The sequence below is a fragment of the Carassius gibelio genome, chromosome A16 (genome assembly GCF_023724105.1).
Source record: "Carassius gibelio isolate Cgi1373 ecotype wild population from Czech Republic chromosome A16, carGib1.2-hapl.c, whole genome shotgun sequence".
NCBI classification, from domain to species: domain Eukaryota; kingdom Metazoa; phylum Chordata; class Actinopteri; order Cypriniformes; family Cyprinidae; genus Carassius; species Carassius gibelio.
Genome location: NC_068386.1, coordinates 19,544,009 through 19,562,950, shown reverse-complemented (window position 1 = coordinate 19,562,950; position 18,942 = coordinate 19,544,009). Strand labels below are relative to the sequence as shown.

At 37.3% G+C, this 18,942-nt stretch overlaps 2 protein-coding genes across 7 annotated transcripts in view; one reads left to right on the top strand and one right to left on the bottom strand.

The window, feature by feature from the left end:
- The first annotated feature begins 662 nt into the window (after positions 1 to 662).
- On the top strand, positions 663 to 6,333 carry LOC128030855 (prostate stem cell antigen). Its single transcript, XM_052618914.1, has 3 exons — positions 663 to 902; positions 1,805 to 1,921; positions 5,699 to 6,333. Exons 1-3 carry the CDS (start codon positions 812 to 814, stop codon positions 5,914 to 5,916), a joined length of 426 nt encoding a protein of 141 aa, XP_052474874.1. The 5' UTR covers positions 663 to 811; the 3' UTR covers positions 5,917 to 6,333.
- Positions 6,334 to 6,441: 108 nt separating this feature from the next.
- Positions 6,442 to 18,942, bottom strand: part of LOC128030849 (centrosomal protein of 192 kDa) — a 30,768-nt gene continuing 18,267 nt past the window's right edge. For 2 of the 6 annotated variants that reach the window (XM_052618895.1, XM_052618898.1), the window contains exons 20-48: positions 18,228 to 18,345; positions 17,974 to 18,133; positions 15,284 to 16,007; positions 15,045 to 15,193; positions 14,627 to 14,857; positions 14,320 to 14,445; positions 14,031 to 14,174; positions 13,889 to 13,952; positions 13,548 to 13,687; positions 13,315 to 13,407; positions 13,078 to 13,196; positions 12,681 to 12,866; positions 12,518 to 12,608; positions 12,237 to 12,416; positions 11,900 to 12,160; positions 11,699 to 11,820; positions 11,399 to 11,508; positions 11,153 to 11,315; positions 10,915 to 11,096; positions 10,656 to 10,779; positions 10,459 to 10,564; positions 9,968 to 10,175; positions 9,737 to 9,813; positions 9,549 to 9,644; positions 9,330 to 9,449; positions 8,972 to 9,081; positions 8,747 to 8,876; positions 7,512 to 7,570; positions 6,442 to 7,093 (exon numbers count right to left, since the gene is read on the bottom strand). In XM_052618895.1, the coding sequence (XP_052474855.1) occupies positions 6,961 to 7,093; positions 7,512 to 7,570; positions 8,747 to 8,876; positions 8,972 to 9,081; positions 9,330 to 9,449; positions 9,549 to 9,644; positions 9,737 to 9,813; positions 9,968 to 10,175; positions 10,459 to 10,564; positions 10,656 to 10,779; positions 10,915 to 11,096; positions 11,153 to 11,315; positions 11,399 to 11,508; positions 11,699 to 11,820; positions 11,900 to 12,160; positions 12,237 to 12,416; positions 12,518 to 12,608; positions 12,681 to 12,866; positions 13,078 to 13,196; positions 13,315 to 13,407; positions 13,548 to 13,687; positions 13,889 to 13,952; positions 14,031 to 14,174; positions 14,320 to 14,445; positions 14,627 to 14,857; positions 15,045 to 15,193; positions 15,284 to 16,007; positions 17,974 to 18,133; positions 18,228 to 18,345 (4,526 nt within the window). In that variant the 3' untranslated portion in view covers positions 6,442 to 6,960. The remainder of the gene's footprint in view (positions 7,094 to 7,511; positions 7,571 to 8,746; positions 8,877 to 8,971; positions 9,082 to 9,329; positions 9,450 to 9,548; positions 9,645 to 9,736; positions 9,814 to 9,967; positions 10,176 to 10,458; positions 10,565 to 10,655; positions 10,780 to 10,914; positions 11,097 to 11,152; positions 11,316 to 11,398; positions 11,509 to 11,698; positions 11,821 to 11,899; positions 12,161 to 12,236; positions 12,417 to 12,517; positions 12,609 to 12,680; positions 12,867 to 13,077; positions 13,197 to 13,314; positions 13,408 to 13,547; positions 13,688 to 13,888; positions 13,953 to 14,030; positions 14,175 to 14,319; positions 14,446 to 14,626; positions 14,858 to 15,044; positions 15,194 to 15,283; positions 16,008 to 17,973; positions 18,134 to 18,227; positions 18,346 to 18,942) is intronic. The other 4 variants (XM_052618897.1, XM_052618900.1, XM_052618899.1 and 1 more) reach the window with 3 other exon arrangements.

Below are 18,942 nucleotides of genomic sequence, written 5' to 3'. Positions count from 1 at the left end.
TCGGTAACACTTTACAGTAGTTATTAACTAGCATGAACAAACAATGAGCCGTACATTTGTTTCAGTATTTATTCATCTTGTTAATGTTAGTTCATAAAAATACAGTCATTTATTGTAAGTTAATGTAATTCCCAGTGCATTAGCTAATGTTAACAAACACGACTTTTGATTTTAGTAATGCATTTGTAAATGCTGAAATTAACTAATATGAATAAATGCTGCAGAAATATTGTTCATTCTAAGTTCATGATTTTTTTTCCCTTTTTTCCCTTGTTGCCAGTAAACAAAACTTGAAAAAAAAAAAAAAAAAAAAACTCAAAGACAAAACAGCAAGTGATTATATATATACAGTGCTAGTTTCACCCATTAGTGGAAAGCAGTCAGACCTGTCCGTCTGGACTCAGGAGGGAGGAAAGATGATCTCATCAGATAAACAAACAAAACATAGAGTGCAAATATTTTTTTACCTAGTAATACAAACCCTAATTATGACATTTTTTTTTGTTTGTTTAAATGAATAAAATTGACATTAAAGTCCCCAGTCAGGTCAGTCAACATTAGTCTGAATTTATGTCTTACAGTATGTCTCACGTGGGTGTGATACACTGCCCTGTGTCTGTAAAATTTACATTTAATCGTCATCATGTTAGCATGTGGTAGGCGCATTGTGGAACCAGACCAAAAGTATGAGGGAATGCCAGCTGTGCTGTGTGCCTTCTTTCACTTGTCTTTTCAAAAGATAAGTGAAGGAATGTCTGCTGGGTGGATCTTTGAGGAGACAGAGAGTTTCAGTCTGCAAACGTTTCAGTGAATGCTCTCTCTGACACAGTCAGTCAGTCAGCGCTTCAGCAGCATGGGGACTCTTTCTAGCCTGCTCTTTTTACTTCTAACTGTGCACTCAGGTATGGCTTCCGATTCACTTGCTTCTATTGCGTTCATCCATTTTGGATTGTTAAGATGCGTCCATGTTAATAGTTTGTAATGTAGTTCGAAACAGCAGTTCTCTAATAAGGTTCAGATCTATAGGGTGACACAATTCAATTGCTATTTCTGAACAGTGGTAAGATTTGGTCGAAATACAAATTTTAAATGTAAGTGTATGTGTATTTGAGTTTATAGATACACTACCATTCAAAAGTATGATAATTATTTAATGCTTCACGAGGCTGTGTGAGATTAATAAAAAGTACAGAAAATACAGTAATATCGTGAAATGTAATTACAGTTTAAAACTTTTTGCTATTTTAATATTTTTTTAAAGATTATTTATTGTTTAATATTATAATATTGTTTATATATATATATATATATATATATATATATATATATATATATATATATATATATATACATATAAAATGATACTTTGATAAATACAGCATTTAACTGAAAGAAAATGCTTTATTCCCCCTTTTTTTGTCACATGATGAATGTGTTTACATCCCACTTTTGATCAATTATTAAATTGAACAAAATAAAAAGTAAAATAAATAAATAACCTGACCCCAAACTTCTGAACAGTGCTATATTTATTTGGGTTATATGTGATATTTTTTAACCTTTCCATGACTTTATAAGTGACTGTTAATTTTTAACTTGTAAAGTGTGTTGTGCAAACAGCATTATTTTCCAGCACTGACCGTTTCAAAGTGGCATTTAAGAATACAGTGTGCTCTGTTGTGAATTTCAATCATTTTGAAATATCTGCTTGTTCGATTGCATCATAAATATTATTACATTCAATATAAATGACATAAATTCTCATACATCCTGAATAACCAGACTTCTTTGTTTTCTTTTGCAGTAAATGCGCTGAAGTGTTACGTGTGTGCCTCTTCAACATCGAATGAAGAATGTAACAAAAATGTTCAGGATTGTCAGGCTCCTCTGGACACCTGCATGACCACCGTAGGCACACTAGGTGAGCAGATGCCTTTGACATTAAAGCATTTTGGAAACAGTTTTGTTATAAAGCCCTCAGTGAAGTAACATTTTAGAGTGGAAATATATCTGTATTTTAAAATGATCTATTACATTTTATTTTGAGCATTTAAAAAAAAAGTTACTGAAAATTGGCGTTGTATCTATATAACAAATCTTGTGTCTGAATTGAAAAAGTATAATTTATTTATTTATTATTATTATTACTACATAAGAATGTAACAAGTTATCAAGATGAATATTTTTAATAAAAATCCTTAGTTTCGGTCTGCTATAATAGCCTCAACAAGTTCAGAAACCTACAACATTTAAAGACACACAGATCATTTCAGAGTATGACTAATGTTTACAATAAGCACAAATCATGTTGGCAGTACAGCAGAAATACTGATCGCATTTATGTTAATATATATTTTACTTTTTACTACTAACCACAAAATGCTTGATGTTTCTTGAACCTGGAATATGCCTTTAAAATATGAAAAAGTTCACCCAAAATCAAAAATTCTGTCATCTTTTACTCTCATGTTGTTCCAAACCTGTATGAGAGTCTTTCTTCTGTTTGAACACAAAATAAGATATTCTGAAGAATGTTTGTTACAAAACCATTTTCATACTATGAAAAACAATAGATTAGAGTTCCCAATTTTTTTTCTAAATATCTTCTCTCAAGCTATATAATGGCAGTGAATGCGTGTTGATATTCAGCAGTCCGATAGAGTCCAATAAAGTGCATCCATCTATCATAAAAGTTCTCCACAAGGCCTTCTGAAGTGAAGTTTTTTTTTTAAATATGTATATCCATATTTAAAACTTTATAAACTGTAATCACTTTTTAACTGTTGTACACACATTCATTTTCGATATAAGCCAAGGGGAGCCTGGTTTTCCTTTGGTGTAAACAAAACTTGGTTCTCGCAAAGACTAGCATATTCTCACCAGAGCTTAAGCTACGCCTACATCCTACATCACCTGATGTAACACCACTCTCTCATGCCAGGGTTACCTCTGAGCATGACATAGGCTACATAAAAAAACAAAAAACAAACATAGGCTATAGGCTCATATGTATGCACGATTCATTTTAAAAGATCGCAATCTCGATTAAAACTCACACAATCTTATTCCTCAGTGATGATTCTGCTATGTCTATTTAACCTTTGAAATGACAGTCACATTGGAATATTTAGAGCTGCTTTCATCCAGCTGCTGATCCAGAGAGAGCAGCTCAGATTGTAAACTTTATGTTTGAATCAGCTTCACAGTCTACTAACACAGTAGGCTAGGCTACATTTCTGTGTTGCAAACGTTAAATAATAACCAATGTATTCATTTAAAAGTTTAGTCTGGACATAAACTCTGATGTTGCGGCAGATGTAATCAAATTGAGTAAATGACATTTGGAACTATGTTGCGCTTCAGACTGATTTTTTACATTATGCCAGTAGGTGGTGACCAGTGACTGTTAAAATGTATTTGACAGGGATGGATTATGATGCAAAGGTGCTCTGGGCACAGACTGATTAAGGTCCCCCTCAGTAAATATAAGTAAATGGACCTTTATTGATCATGTAAGTTAGTAGGCAGACTAATGTTAGTGTAATCTCTTAACAATGAATAAAACCCATCTTTTTACTTGTACCAGTCTGGTTCTACCAGATAGGGTGACATGACACTTTGCATTTATCGTGAATTTAATCAAAACATTGGAAGTACAGAAAGAGAACAAAATATAATTTACATTATCACATAATATTATCATTGAATTCAAGCACTCACATTAACCACTGAAGTTGCTTACATTGTGAAATGAATATCCTGCTTACATCGTACACACATCTGTTGTTTCTGATGAGAGAAAAAAATCGTCAGAGAGCAGACTGAACAAAGCAGCTGTTTCAGCGGTGACTCATATGAACGCCTCTTATTGTCCATTGTACTCAGGGTTGGGCAAAGATACATCAAAATGTATTTTAAAATAAAATACTAAATACTTGCATTTTAAGTGTATCAAAATAAATGACAAAATACAGCAGCCACACCATGTATCAAAATAAACTGTATTTTTGTATTTTAAAAATACTTAAAAAAAACTTTTACAAGGGAGAATGACATTTCTTCTCAAATCTATCCCTTCACCATTACACTGACTCAGATTAAGAAAACAATGTTTGATAGCGACAGCTCTTCTCTGCCCGAGTCATGCAAAAAATCTGACATATGCAAACAGTTAACAGATCAAATATTCACCTATCCCTGTGATCTCCCAGATAAAGGTTAGCTTTAAAGTAACCAACAGTTTAATGTTTAACAGTTTGCGAATGACTGTGGCCGTGTTTCTGTGCATTGCATTAGCAGCACAAAAGATCATGGGTTCAATTCCCAAGGAAACACACATACTGGTATTTTTTTTAAATGTATGGCCTGAATGCACTTTAAGTTACTTTGAATAAAAGCATCTGTTAAATGCATAAATGTAAATTGTAACAAAGGGCCTACTTTGCATCAGCAACACTGATTTAATGACAAAAAAAGTCATTCATATGAAGACAACTGATGGAACCTGAATTCATAGCAACAAGTTTCGAACGAATTAATCGTTTGAATGTTAATCATAAATATTATAACATATTATGTGTCAGGTATGCAAAATCATGATCCTACAAAACAGCTATAGGATACAATATGTATTGTTTTTTTTTTTAATAGTCAGAAGCATAATCATAAAGCAGCAACAGAACTTGTCAAGGAGTATTAACCTAACTCCGACCACTGAATCTATTGAGAGCCATAGAAGTAGAGGACACATACACATTAATAGTGAAGAACATTTACTTATAATCCAGAAGAGAATACGTTCTAACAGTAAAGAAGTAATATATATATATATATATATATATATATATATATATATATATATATATATATATATATATATAATGTATATATATTTTTACAGCCTGCATGTTTCTTACCTTGACCACCTTCTTCCATATGCATCAATTTTCTGTTTCTGTTCTGATTTGGGCAAACTAGCGTATTGAGTAGGCACCAATCAAGTCAAGAGGCATTTATTTGTCAATTGCATAGTTAACACAGGGAGGACTGGGCATTGAAATGCTTGTGACGAGCCTCAGACATACAGTGACAATAACAAGACATAAATGTACGTTGAGAGAACTGAGATTTGGAGTTAACTTCAGTGCCCATAAACAGAAGACACGGACAGAGCATTATATACACATAAGTGGCAGTAACAGATACAATAAAGGTAGACAGTGTTAAGAGTATAGTGTTCATAAGTAGTCCTGAGGTACTAATATCATTAATGGGGTAGAGTGACGCAGAGCTACATGAAAGAAAATTCAAATGGCAGTGCAGGGGCAATAAATAAACTTAAGAGCATCACACATTATGATGTATTGCTGAGTAGAGCAATGTCTAAAATGTCATTGTAGAGTGTCACAGAGTAACATGAAGAAATATTAAAAAAGTGGCAGTGCAAGTACAATGAAAGTAAACATGAGAGCAGCATGTATTCCGGTTTCAAATGGAGGACAGCTGATTGTTAAGTAGTCTAATGGCTTGAAGATAGAAGCTGTTTTTCAGTACGTGATGGGATGGATCGTAAACATCTTCCAGATGTATTCTAAAAATCAATTATCTGAATCAAAAATCAATTGCTGCATCAGTCATAAAACTATAACTTCTCAGTAGAGCAGATGAATAACTAAATAAACTTTGCTTTTTTTTTTAGGTGGTTTTACTGCCATTTCCAAGACATGCTCCAATTCAAAAATCTGCACGGGTGCTGCATCCATTGCCTCGGTGGACAATAATGGAAATGGCGTGCAGGTGACGTGCTGTAACAGTAACCAGTGCAACTACAGCGGAGCAGCTAGTGCCACACTGCACCGATGGCTGCTGGTCCTACCACTGCTCCTCATCAGCCTCCTCTTCAGACAGCACACCTGAAATGTTCAACACCTCATCATGGACTACAAGCATCTTTGTGTTGAAAATACTACTGAGCTAACTTTCTCTGCTTCATTCTCTGCTTGGTCATTTGTTTAAAAAAGATGCGTCTGTTAAAATGGATAACATATTCCAGACATCTGATCATATAAAGTAATTGTATGAAAACTTTAGAAAGGAAGAATTGCGCAAAATGATGACCTGTGTAACTAGAGAATGAATCTAATCAAATGAAAAACATAACAGCGTCGCACATGAATTCAGGCCCTAGACGTGTAACTATGGACATATTTAATGTTTTTTTCTTTCCTCTCTTACTTTTAATAAAAAATTTTACAGATTCAATTCTAAAATCTAATATCCTGAAATAAAAAAATAAATGGATTGTAAAATAAAGAAATAAAGTTTTAAACATGTTGACTGCCTACTAAAATGACCAAAAACAAGAATTTTCATTCGGAATAAAAAAGGGACATGAATTAAACCGTAAAGGTAGGATACACATTAGTGGAAGACAAAGACAACTTACTAATATAATTTTTATTTATCAAGAATTGATTCAAAATAAATACACGGGACACACAAACGGTAAAATTTTCAACTAATGTTGATGCAGATCTTTCTTTAAAATATTCATCCAGCTTTATTATGTGACATCACTCATTTTATCAACAGGTGAACTCATATTAGTTACACAAAAGGAAACAAATCCTAGAAAACGACTTTATGTCAGTGATACAAAGGTGATAATCTGTGGCAAAATACAAAAAATGATGACAAAAGTTGTGATTCTGGATATATAATATCCATATATATAGTACTTATCCAAAAGGTCATAACTATATGACGATAGCGGTCAACAATCAAAAAAAAAAAAAAAAAGAAATAATACATTCGAAGCATAGTGGAAAACACAAAGTTATACATTCTTTTCTGAAGCATTTAGACGAAAAAAGTTCAAGTATGTTTTACGTTGACGCTTCATTCTTATCTCCGTCTTGCAGTGTCCTCTGCTGGCGGTAAACAGCTCTGTTGAGCAGGTCTTTACGGCAAGGCTTCTCCACTCAGCTCTACGGCCAGTTTAACGTCTGTGTGGGTCTGTATGAGAAGCGTGCTCGAGAACTGGCCTGCAGCGGCCGGCACGAACTGAACAGGGAGGTTGATGTAGTGTTGGGATCTAGGAAGGCACATAGAAAAAAAAAAATTCAAAGGCAATAAAATGTAGATATATTAAACCAAACTACCTTATAATGCTACGGAGCAACCTGCAAAAACAGATGGTTTCACAAGCTGTAGCAAACCAATATAATATAAATAAAATCTTCTGGCAGTTAAAAACTAAAATTATTTGTAACACCACACATATTTAGTACACAAATGCATGCATTTAGTAAAATGCATATAGTGCTGCCTACAAAGCACACACACAAAAAGCTGACCTGTGGCTGAGCTCTGAATCAGAGCCTTCACATCAGGCATCGGCAGCAGGAAGTGACACGGAAGGCTTCAGTAAAATCTCTACACTTATTAGCTTGTGCAAACATTAAGACTTTCTACTACTACAGAAAGTGTAAGCAAGAGAGAATGTAACTCACCTTAGGGAATAATTCGAATGCTTGATGTGGAAAGGCTCTTTAGGACTTATGAATTTTAGCTGCAAGTCAATTAGAAAACCTCAAATTATGTTTCATGCCAGACATTTAGGAGCAGTAGCAACAACACTGCACACATCAGCATGCAATGACCTTTTAGTGACTGAATTTGTTAGACTTGAATGTATTTTATATTTAAATAGTGAGCCCACCCATAAAAATGAACATTTCCTGAAAATATACTCCCCCTCAGGCCATCCAAGATGTAGACGCATTTGTTTCTTCATAGGAATAGATTTTGAGAAATTTAGCATTAAAATACATGCTTACTAATGGATCCTTTGCAGTGAATGGGTGCCGTCAGAATGAGACGTTCAAACAGCTGATAAAAACAATCACAATAATCCACACGACTCCAGTGGAAAAGTCCATCCCATTTCCTCTCAAATCAAAATGTTTTCAAATCTGTGTTTACACCAGGACTGTTTTCACGTGTCCACTGCTTGATTTCTGCATATTTCTCTCCTGAATCAGACTACATTACTTCTTTACAGGATAAATCATTAATATTGTGGACTTGTTTGAAGTTAGATACTTCTAAATGATGAATTTACCAGGAACAATACATTACAGTGAATCAGCTGATTGGACTCTCATTCTGATGGCACCCATTCAACTGCATAGGATCCATTGGTGTGCAAGTGATGCTAAATTTCTCCAAATCTGTTCCGATGTAAGAAACAAACTCACCTACATGATGATGAGTAAATTTTCAGCACATTTTCATTTAAAGGTGAACTACCGTATTTTTCGGACTATAAGTCACACTGGACTATAAGTCGCATTTATTTAGAACCAAGAACCAAGAGAAAACATTACCGTCTCCAGCCGCGAGAGGGCGCTATATGTCTTCAGTGTAGACTACAGGAGCACTGAGCAGCATAGAGCGCCCTCTCGCAGCTGTAGACGGCAATGTTTTCTATTGGTTCATTTCTCTCGGTTCCTGTCAAATAAATTTTGATAAATAAGGTCGCACCTGACTATAAGTCGCAGGACCAACAAAACTATGGAAAAAAGTGCGACTTACAGTCCGGAAAATACGGTAACGCTTTAATATGCGTTTTTCACATAAAACCCTCCTTTAAACAACTGTAAAGTGACACTGATTAGTTGTTAGCCACTTTAGAAATCTCATCTGAATTTAGGGTGTTGTGATCAGTGCAGCCCTACATTCTCACCTCATGTGTGCTGGAGGAGTTATTTCTGAAGTTAACCTTTAGTGTGCTGGTGGCACCCACTCGTGTGGCAGGGAATGTGTACAGACTTTGGGGTGCATACACGCCTCTCTTTTGGGTCTCAGTGGAAGATCTGAATGAATTAGAGATAAACAGCTAAATATGCTCTATGACATTTTAGGAAAATAATTTTCTGGTTCAGATTTCTAACAGGAATACAACCCTTACCCAGTCTTTGAGCCTTCAGCATCAATGCTCTTCCTGTTCTTCACAGTGGCTTCGGTTTTCACCAATGAGCAATTTTCTTTGACACTGCATGCTTCTCCTGCTCTTATGCCCTGCACACATGAATTAATACTCTCAACAGGCAAGTACTACCATTCCCTATACGCATTACTCCTTCTGCATTGGTTTCCTTTTCCTTCTCACTTTGAGTAATTTATTACTGAAAAGGCCCTTTTAGATAATTGCCAATGGTTTAGCAGGCAAATTCATTGGGAGTTTCATTAGTTTAGTCTTAACTATAAAAAAAAGAAAAAAGAAAAAAGAAAAAAAATGCATTACTCTGAATTCATATGAGACTTACAGTGCCGCACAACTGGAAGCGAACGCAGCTCTTGTGTTGAGGTTTGGCTGCTGGATGGCATTCCAAATCCCAAAACTGGGCATAATCTCCCTGATCACGTGGAAGGAAAGTGATTGGAACCTTATAAAAACAAAAAACAAAACGTTAAATCATTTAAAAAAAAAAAAAAGAAAAAAGGTCAGACTAGATGCTGGAAGTGTGATACGTCCATACTCCTACCTTCATCCTCTCTTGAATCCCAAGAGTCCCAGACACCTTCTCACATCTGAAGGCAGAGTATGTGGCACGATAAACATCTCCACTGCTATCAACGCCCTGATCAAACAGGCAACAGCACGATCCGAATCAATGAATTACTCCAGAATGAAAGCTTTTTAAATTCTTACATAAATGCCAACATCACGCACCTTTACATATGGAGGAGCAAATGAAGAGAGGTACCATCTGACCTCCTCTCCATGATTCTCCACCTCCAGAAAACATTCTGCACAAAATTTTTTTTTTTCTTAATTTCATATATTTTAATAGGCCAAGATTTCAGAATCCTATTGAAGGTTTTTGTCTCTAATCAAACACAGTTCTATTATTGTACAAATTAAAGTAATGAGTGTGACTGCGATGAAAGGTTCTATCCTCACCTGATGACTCTCCAGAGGCGGTGGGTGGGAAGACTAGTGTTCGGTTCTTGATCTCTACCGGAGGCTGGGTGCTGCTGCCCTGAGGCGTCTGTCCTGGTACAGTAGGGGTCTGTGCCTGAGGGGGCAGTGGGCATAAAGAGCGGTCCACGGCACAGCCAGTGGCAGAGACATCCATGGCCAGATCCTGCCGGATCTGAACTTTAATGGACTTTAGAGAGAGAGACATGAGGATGGGTGTTACAGAAAGAGCAGCACCATGAGGTTTAATTTTAACCTATTGTCTACATGCATTTAGTACAGAATTTACATAAGCAGAGTTTTACAACTTGGTTTTGCTTCCAAGTTCATTACTTTAAAATAAAAAAGATTTTCTTTGGTCAAATAAACAGTATTTCTCAATATGCTGTTGATATAAAAACTTGAACTTGAAACAAAAAACTTGTGCACTCCCTCTTAAGTCAAGTATATTAAATGCTGCAGGAAATGAGTACCTTCTGTTGATTATCACACTGTACATAGATCCGTCCACTCCAGGGCAGCATGGAGGACTTGGTTGCTAAAGAAGGATTGGGACTGATGAGGATCTGCAAGTGGCTCCTAAAAATAAAAAAATAATGTACTTAAAGTTTTGTACTAGTTTTTCAAGTCATTGATTTGTCTTGTGCGTGTTTATATGCGAGTCTCGTACTGAGGGTCAATGAGTCCGTGCTGTGGGGTGATGGTAAGGCAGTGAGCAGGCCAGGACAGCTCAAAGCTCAGCTCTCTGTTTGAGCGGTTTAGTATCTGTACATGCCTGGTGTCAGCCGCACTTTCTGCAAATAAACCAGCCGAAGACAACATTTTGGGAAGCATAAACCTGCTTAGTGCATTTTCTTTGAGTCAAACAAATACTATTAACAACATTAAACCATTTTCCATATCACATTCTTAACTCGAATGAGTCTTACTGAAAGTGGGTGCTGTGAGAACAAGCTGTTCAGGTTTGATGCTCCAGGTGTTCTCTAGGTTCAGCTCTGGTTGTTTCAGGACAGGTTCTGATGGACTTAATGGAGGACCTTTGACTGGTAGCACGTCCAGGGAAACATTACTGATGTAGCGGCCCGACAACCCCAAGCTGCTGCGTGGAGAACTACACATTAACTTCCTCAGCACATGTTCAGTATGCCGTTTGTTGAGGATGTTTACCTGTCTGATTCAAGAGTGTGCCGTTGTGAAGGTCTGACAGACTCCACATGGTCGCTCTCTCCAGAGTCTGACATTTCCACAGTGCCAAATAGCGACAGCATCACTTTGCTCATGTTGCCATAGAAAATCTGAGCTTCGTTTGGCCTTTGAGGCAGATCATATTCTGAAAATAAACAAAGCTGCAATCACAAGGGTCAGTTAACGGATTAAAAGTAATTCATTTCGAGCAGATCCCTGTCATCTTACCCTCCTGAACCTGCTCCTCTCCAAGGAACATTTCATCAAACTGGATACTTTTTAATAAGCTGTTCTCAGACAGTACTTTATTCCCTGCTTCTGGTTTGATTTGAAGTAACCTTGAAAACATTAAAAACAACAAAATTACAAAACATGTTTTCACATCACATATTTTTTTTAATTCAAACATCAAGTTAAAAAGATCATTATTATTTTTTTTTATATAAAACCGTCATATGTTATAAAACATTTTATATGTTTTTGTTGAATGTAAGAAATATTAATATTAAAAAATATTAAGCCACTGACTTCCTGAACTGTTGTCGAGAGACCTCGTCCCCACAGAAGAGGCAGACAGTGGCAAGGAGAGCTGCACCAGACTGACAGAGAGCCTGCTCTCTGCGTGTAGCCTTCATCGCTATTGTGATTACCTGGAGAAACAGCACTGATAAATCTTCCAAGCAAATAGAGGCATTTAAAAAAAAAAAACACAACATGCACTTGGCTCACCTCCTGTGTTCGCTCTTTCAGCACAAACTGTGATGGAGACAAGCTAATAATGGTCGAGTCCATGACCGCTCGATTCTGAAGACTGCTGTAGGGTACGGCTTTGACGAAGGCAGCACGTGAACCTGTGTTTCGCACACATACCGAGAGCTTACGGACACGTCCAGCCTGCACTCCACTCAGTGTTGCCACATAACCTTCAGAACGCTTCCTCAACTCCTCCAGGATCACGTTACTCGTGCCGCCATAGCCTGACAGAGGGATCTGAGAACACGGAGCTAAAATGTATCACCTGTTTGTAACAATGTTACTGTTTATGAGCGATTATTAATAAACTCACAGTGAATTTGACCCCAGGCTGGGATGCACGTGCAGCAGACTGCTTGATCTCCAGTTTAGCCAGCATGGATGCAACACGGGTGGGAGCAAAGAGCAGATAAACAGTCACATCCTCTTTGGGTTTGATTGACAGCTCCCTGTTGTGTGTCAGTCGCTCATCCGGGCCGAATGAGCTCTGCAGCTGCAGGGATGAGATAGAAATAATCAAGTAGTAATATATCAGGAGCTCCGTATATTATAGACCTCCATGTGTAAAACTGCATTCTCAGTGAGTTAGATTACCTGGAAACAGTCTTGGTCTTGACCCCTGATGAGAAGTCGGAGTTGCTGTGATGTAGTGGGTGAATTGTTCCTTAGGACCAGTTTCTGTTGCCTACAAACACACAAGCATCAATTACATCCAATCCAATTTTGATTGGCAGTTTCTATGGCTACAAATACTCACACGGCTCTTCCCAGGGTAACACCTCCCCATCCCATGAACTGCTTGTTGGAGAGGATGGGTGGGACTTCAGCCTGTGATAACACAGCGGATGGGGATGCTACTTTCGCCGAAACTCCCTGGACCATCTCTCCTTTCAGCATCACCTCATACTGAGGTCCGCTGGGTAGAACCAGAATCGTCAACGCGCTGAGAATAAAAAATAAATATTACTCCAAACTACAACAATATGAAGTAGCAAGTATGTTTTAAAAATTAACTTTGCCCCTAAATAGTTCAACTATATTTCAGACAATCCGAATTGTAGAGCATTTAATATAAGAGGTAAAAATTCATAATAATAAAAGACAAAAGGCATACATCTACAATCTATTGAATCAATCTATATGAGTGAACATGCCTCTCCCTGAGTTTGTGTGTGTCCTGGGCAGTAAAGGAAACCTCTACGCCCTGCTCCTCTCCAGCTTTCAGAATCAGTTCCTCTGGCCTCACAGTGAAGCAGCGCTCCCCATCAGTACACTGAAAAACAGCCAGAAAGACACGGAGTGAATCCACAGCAAAGTCTCAGTATTTATAGGATTTTGTCAATGTATGAAACATGAAATTGTGTTAAAAAATAAAGATCGTGATCAGGTACCTTTAGTCTGAGTAGAACATCGATGTTGCCTGCATTCTTTAAGGGAAGCGTCTGTTGGGCTGTCTGCCCCGAAGGAGCCCGAAGACACACCGTCTGTACAGATATTCATGAAGTAAATAAGTGACAACAAGCAACTAAATAATCAAATAAGTTAATTAAAAAAATAAACTGAAGCCTTTTCATAACTTCAAAAAGCTAAGTGTGACTTGTAGAGACATTGTTTTATCCTTTACCTGTAGGTCTTTGGGTGCATGCACTCTGGGAGTGCCAGACCTTGCCCTCAGGGCTACACTCTGAATCACATGACTGGGGCCTGGACTGTCCACCTCGATGTCCACCCGTGCACTGTATTCATCAGCTGGCCCCAACTCACCTGCATCAAAAACAGACAGCATCTCATGTTCAGTCTGTGATCTATTTTGCTGAAACTAAGATGATAAAAGTATTAAAAATCCAAATCTGTCTAAAACTAAATGCTAATATCTCACTGATACTATTATAGTATCATCAAATAACACTGATACAGGTTGAACATTTCTCAACTTGTGTCTAGTTTTTAGGTTTACATGGATACCTGAACTTGAAGAGTATTTCTGAGGTGCACTGAAATTAACCCACACCAAGAAGCTTTCTTGATTCTGAAGAAAAAATAAGAAATGTATGTAAACCGTCAAATGTGCCACCAAATCAGAAAACAAATTTAAAGAGATATTCACCTCTGCATAACTGGCATGCAGCACGTGGTTAATGACTGATGAAGTTGAAAGCGAGGTCAGATTTGAGCCAGTATGAAGGGAACCGTCCGTGTTCATGGAAACTGGGCTTTTAGAGAAGCCGAAACAATGCCATGCTGAAGCATTCTGTGAGAGACAAAACCTTTGTCCTTGAATTTAATCAACATGCCTGGCTTTGAATGAGGTCTGAGGTAATCAGTCCGATGTCTAGTACACAGAGAATTACATTTAACACATTTTTCCAAACCAAACACTGAGAGATTTCACTGACCGCACTGATAACGAGTCGAATAGGCACAGTGGCATGACAACCGTTGACAACTTTGAGCGGCAGGGCCTTGGTACTGCCCCCCGGCAGGTCCCCGAAGTCCAGACAGCCTGACTTTCCAACATCAACCTATTCATTAAAAACAACAACATGTTAGTTTTGCACTTTCACATGCCATAATCCTACAGGGAAGAAAAAAAAAATTAATAAAGAGATTTCAAGGGTCAAACTGCCATACGATTAATCCTGGCTACAAAAAAATAAAATGACTTGCAATTGTATTGCTCTGAAACTAAAAAGTAACGCTAACCTGTATTGCAGGGTTCTCAGCCACAGCGATCAGCACCACTTTCTTTGCAAAGACTTCTGCATGCGCCACAGTCTCCGACTCTGCAGATGCAGGCCAGGACGACACACTGAGAGTATACTGATACAGTCCAGCCCTTGGTGCTATGAACAAAACCTTCTGTTCTTCTGTACATTTGGGTCCAATTATGGTCTTATTTTTTACTATCAGCCACTGGAATGGGACAGACTCCACCTGTGATCAAATTACAATTATAATACTGCATACAGATGTCGACTGAATGAATAAAAGCTCTCGATAAGACCAGTGGTTCTCATTCTTTCTGACTGCGAGATCATATTTAACCCCAGCTCCCCCAGTGTGCCTCAGCCAGAGTTGTTGAGAACCACTGGTCTAGACTACATCTGACAGATTTCTGAACCTTCTCTCCATCAATGGAGAGGCTTGTGATGGAGACTGAAACTTGCTGCCAGCGCTCCGAGGGGTTGAAGATGTTGAGGGACGTCTGAGAAGCAATTCCCACACAGCAAGAACTGGGAAACTTCAGCTCATTTGGAACCATCACTTGAACTGAAGAAGAAAAGAAATTGGTTTTCTAATTTTAACAAATTCCTTCATAACACAAATGTCTTAAAAATACATGAATTATTTTCAACTCACTTCGAAGGTCTGCTAGATCCTGTACACCCCATGACCTAACTCTTGGCTGCCCATAGGTCTTGCTGACTGGATACTGAGGAGGATGCTGTTGACCGGAGTTCAGGTAACCAGACTGAAGACCTGTATGCCCAGGTGCATGCATATGTCCCATAGATGGGTTTGCAGCTGATACTCCATACAAACCAGATGGCCCTCCAATCTGATAAGGATGAGTATGTAGAGGACCCTCTGAGCTCAGATACTGCTGTGCCAGTTGGGAACTGAAGAGGGAATGCCCTGTTAGGTGGTTGTGAAGATTTGGCAAGGCACCCTGAGAGGTGTAGCTCGGTACTGCCCCATATGTCAAGTCATCCGCAGCACCAAAATTAGACCCAGACCCCAAGACATTAGGCAACACTTGGTGTGCCTGTTCTCTGGCTGTCCCAGATGAATGCTGAATGTTCAGCTTGCTCGAGTATCCAGAATCCCCTTGAGGGTACAACCTCGGCCCAGGCTCAGACTGATGGTTGCCCTTAGAGTATATATTTCTGTAGTCTTTATGGAGGTCACTTTGGCTGCCTGAGCCCGGTTCAGAGGTCTTTTTGTTGAGGCCTGGAATTTCAGAGTGGCAAAGAGGCTCTGGACTCTTTAAAGAACTTAGAACATTTCCATTATCAAACGGCTCCACTGGAGGAGTTGGACTGGCTCTGATTATAGTGGTGCTTAGAGCCATCGAGGTGTTCTTCTGGAGAAACAGAAAAGATTCAGTAAATCAGCAGCATTGCTATCAATATCAAATAATGGTCAAGCAACATAGGCTTCTAATATGGCTACAACAAATATTTATTTTGATAATCTAGTAGTCTAACAATTATCAGAACGCTTAATCAACTAATCATTGATCATTTAAACAATTAATCAGTAAGCTTTAAAAGATTATTCAGCTTTTGCAATTAAGTTAAAATATTGAGTTTTGTATATTTTAACTAAAAAAAAAAAAAAAAAAAAAAACAGAAACCGTAAATCACTTCAGTTTTGAAAGTTACAATTCTTATTAGATTTTAAAATTGTATTTAGATTTTTATAAAATTATAATACAATGAATTATTTTTGACAATACAAATAAATCTATTTGGCACTCAAAATAAGATAACAGACCAGAGGCCAATGCTAACATCGAAAGTGGGGATGCCACAATTCCCAATATAATATTTAACCGTTCAGTATGACATACAGTTTAATAAGTGCTTGTGAATTGTGTTTTTTCCAGTTTTGCATTTAAATCATTTCTGTGAAATTCATTTCTTTCCCAATTGGCTCTGTTTGTGTATCTGTGAGTATATGCGTTGAGATGAGGAAATGCCTCGCTGCTTATTACGTGCATTTGATAAAGCAACAGCTAAACTTCTTCAGTTGTAATGACTTGTCATCAGAAACAAATCGAAAACCACAGTAAAAAAAAAAAAAGTAATGTATTGAAATGTGGACTAACTGTATGGTTGCATACCTACTAGAAAGCAAGGTATATCAATCGACTTTTACTAAAACATTGTAAATGTATTTTAACAAGAAAAAGTATAACTAAAAAGTCTCCCTTCAGGTTGCAGTACACATGGATTTTTCCTGTGAAATGTTTTTATAAAGTAAAAAAAATATCAGTTTGATTGAAATTTCAATAATATGTATATGCTCAATAAAAAAATATATATATATATTTTTAGAAAATCTGTGTTAAAATGTAACCAATATGAACACTTTTCACGTCCTAAATATCTAATTAGTAGGGATGCACCGAAATGAAAATTCTTGGCCGAAACCGAAAACCGGAAAAGAGAAAACCAAGGCCGAAAACCGAAACCGAAACACCGAAAGAAATTATGCCAATTATTATTAGTACCATTGCATTTATTGCTATGACCGTGTACTAACTTTACTAAAATTAAGACATTGCAATTGCATAAATTAATATTAAAGTTTCAAAGATAATTACATAACTTATAAAAGAAACAACAACATAAAAATACATAATTACAAATGATGCAAATATTTATTAAGCACATTGCAACAATGCACAGTATAAAATAAAATTTAAACTAAAAATTTATCCCACTCATGTGTATATTTAATAATAATGTACAGACCTACTGGCCTGCAGAAAGGTTTTAAAATGAACAGTTCTCTCATAAAAACAAAGTGCATTTAGGTGAAGTGCATTTGAAATTTTTCTCTGTAGGACTAGAAAGTGCATTACTTCTCCAGTAATGGTTAGTAATGGTTTTATAACGCGGATCAAGCACATTCGCGATGAAGTGCAGAGGATCCGACAAGATCTCAGTGAGACGTGTGCTTACAGACTCTATAAGACTGTACTTTTCTTTGTTTTTACTTCGTGGTCCGTCTTAATTTCTTTGTTAGGAGACGTTTTAGTGCTGCGAATAAAGGAGTAAGAAGAGAGAGAATGTTCTCACTGGTGTTAAGTGAATGTCGCGTGGAGCTCGTGGTCTGCGTTATGCAGGTGCACGTGCAGGTCGCGGTTTCTGTTTGCGTCATCACAACATTTCGGCGTGTTGTTTCGGTGATAAAAGTATATCGGCCGAAAACCGAAAAGGCCATTTTCGGCCGAAAATTTTCGGTGGCCGAAATTTCGGTGCATCCCTACTAATTAGTTTATATTGTAATTCACACACAAGAAAAGCAGGTTAAACACTCACTTTACGGCGATCAGGGGTGGGCATGAAAGTGTTCTCATTAATGGAGAGATAAGTCAGTCTGCTGAGAGATGGGCTTGAACAATCAGACTGAGGGGAACCAGGATCTCCAGCAGGACTCGTCTGAGCCTTCCCACTACCAGGTGAGCACGGAGACGTCTCCCTATTTACAAAACACATGTTAAGTCAGGCCATTATTTATCCATTTTCTGAACCACAAAAATAAATAAATAATTTATTATTATTTTTTTTTTTACCCATTTCCACTTGGAATGGAGGTCTGGCTTGGACTGGAGTGGGTAAGAGGAGAGGTAGATGGTCTGAAATTACAATGGGTGACCTCCACAACACCAGGGGCACTGCTCTCAGGTGAGCCTTCAATAACAAGAAGTAAATAAAGTTGATGTCCCTTATTTTCTGAAACTTGCATGATGTTCAGGCATATTTAAGCACAGACAAGAGATCAAACAAATGCAGTAAACCGAATCATAAAAATAAGTGTAATAAACTAGGACTGTTGATTAAAGCAAATGATGATATGCCATTATACACATTTATATGTGCTGAGAAAACACCACAAATGAGAATAACTCAAAGATATAACTGTCAGATAAAACCTTTGCACATACATTACAAAAACGATCTGAAGTGAGACTTATGGACCATTAAACAAATTATATGTATAGCATGAATTAATCAAAAAAATTGACACGGATGAAAAACTGAGGTCAATTAGGACTGCACAATTCATCAAATTTCTAATCGCGATTACAATTAAAAGATACAACAATTATGTGACTGTTCAAATCAACAATTCAAAAAAGCGATATTCAAAGCCCACTTTGTTATTCTTCATGCTTAAGATGTTTATTTTTTTCCCCTACGTTATCTTTGGGTTTTTCCATTGTTTAAATTTTAGTACAACATTTGTAATACCATGCATATTCATACTTGTATGTAAGGTATAGTTCA

Bases quoted from the DNA above. Each gene is read 5' to 3' on its own strand.
- LOC128030855 (XM_052618914.1), top strand. From the start codon at position 812: ATGCTCTCTCTGACACAGTCAGTCAGTCAGCGCTTCAGCAGCATGGGG. The intron at 903-1,804 runs GTATGGCTTCCG...TTTCTTTTGCAG, and splicing joins ACTTCTAACTGTGCACTCAG to TAAATGCGCTGAAGTGTTAC. The intron at 1,922-5,698 runs GTGAGCAGATGC...TTTTTTTTTTAG, and splicing joins GACCACCGTAGGCACACTAG to GTGGTTTTACTGCCATTTCC.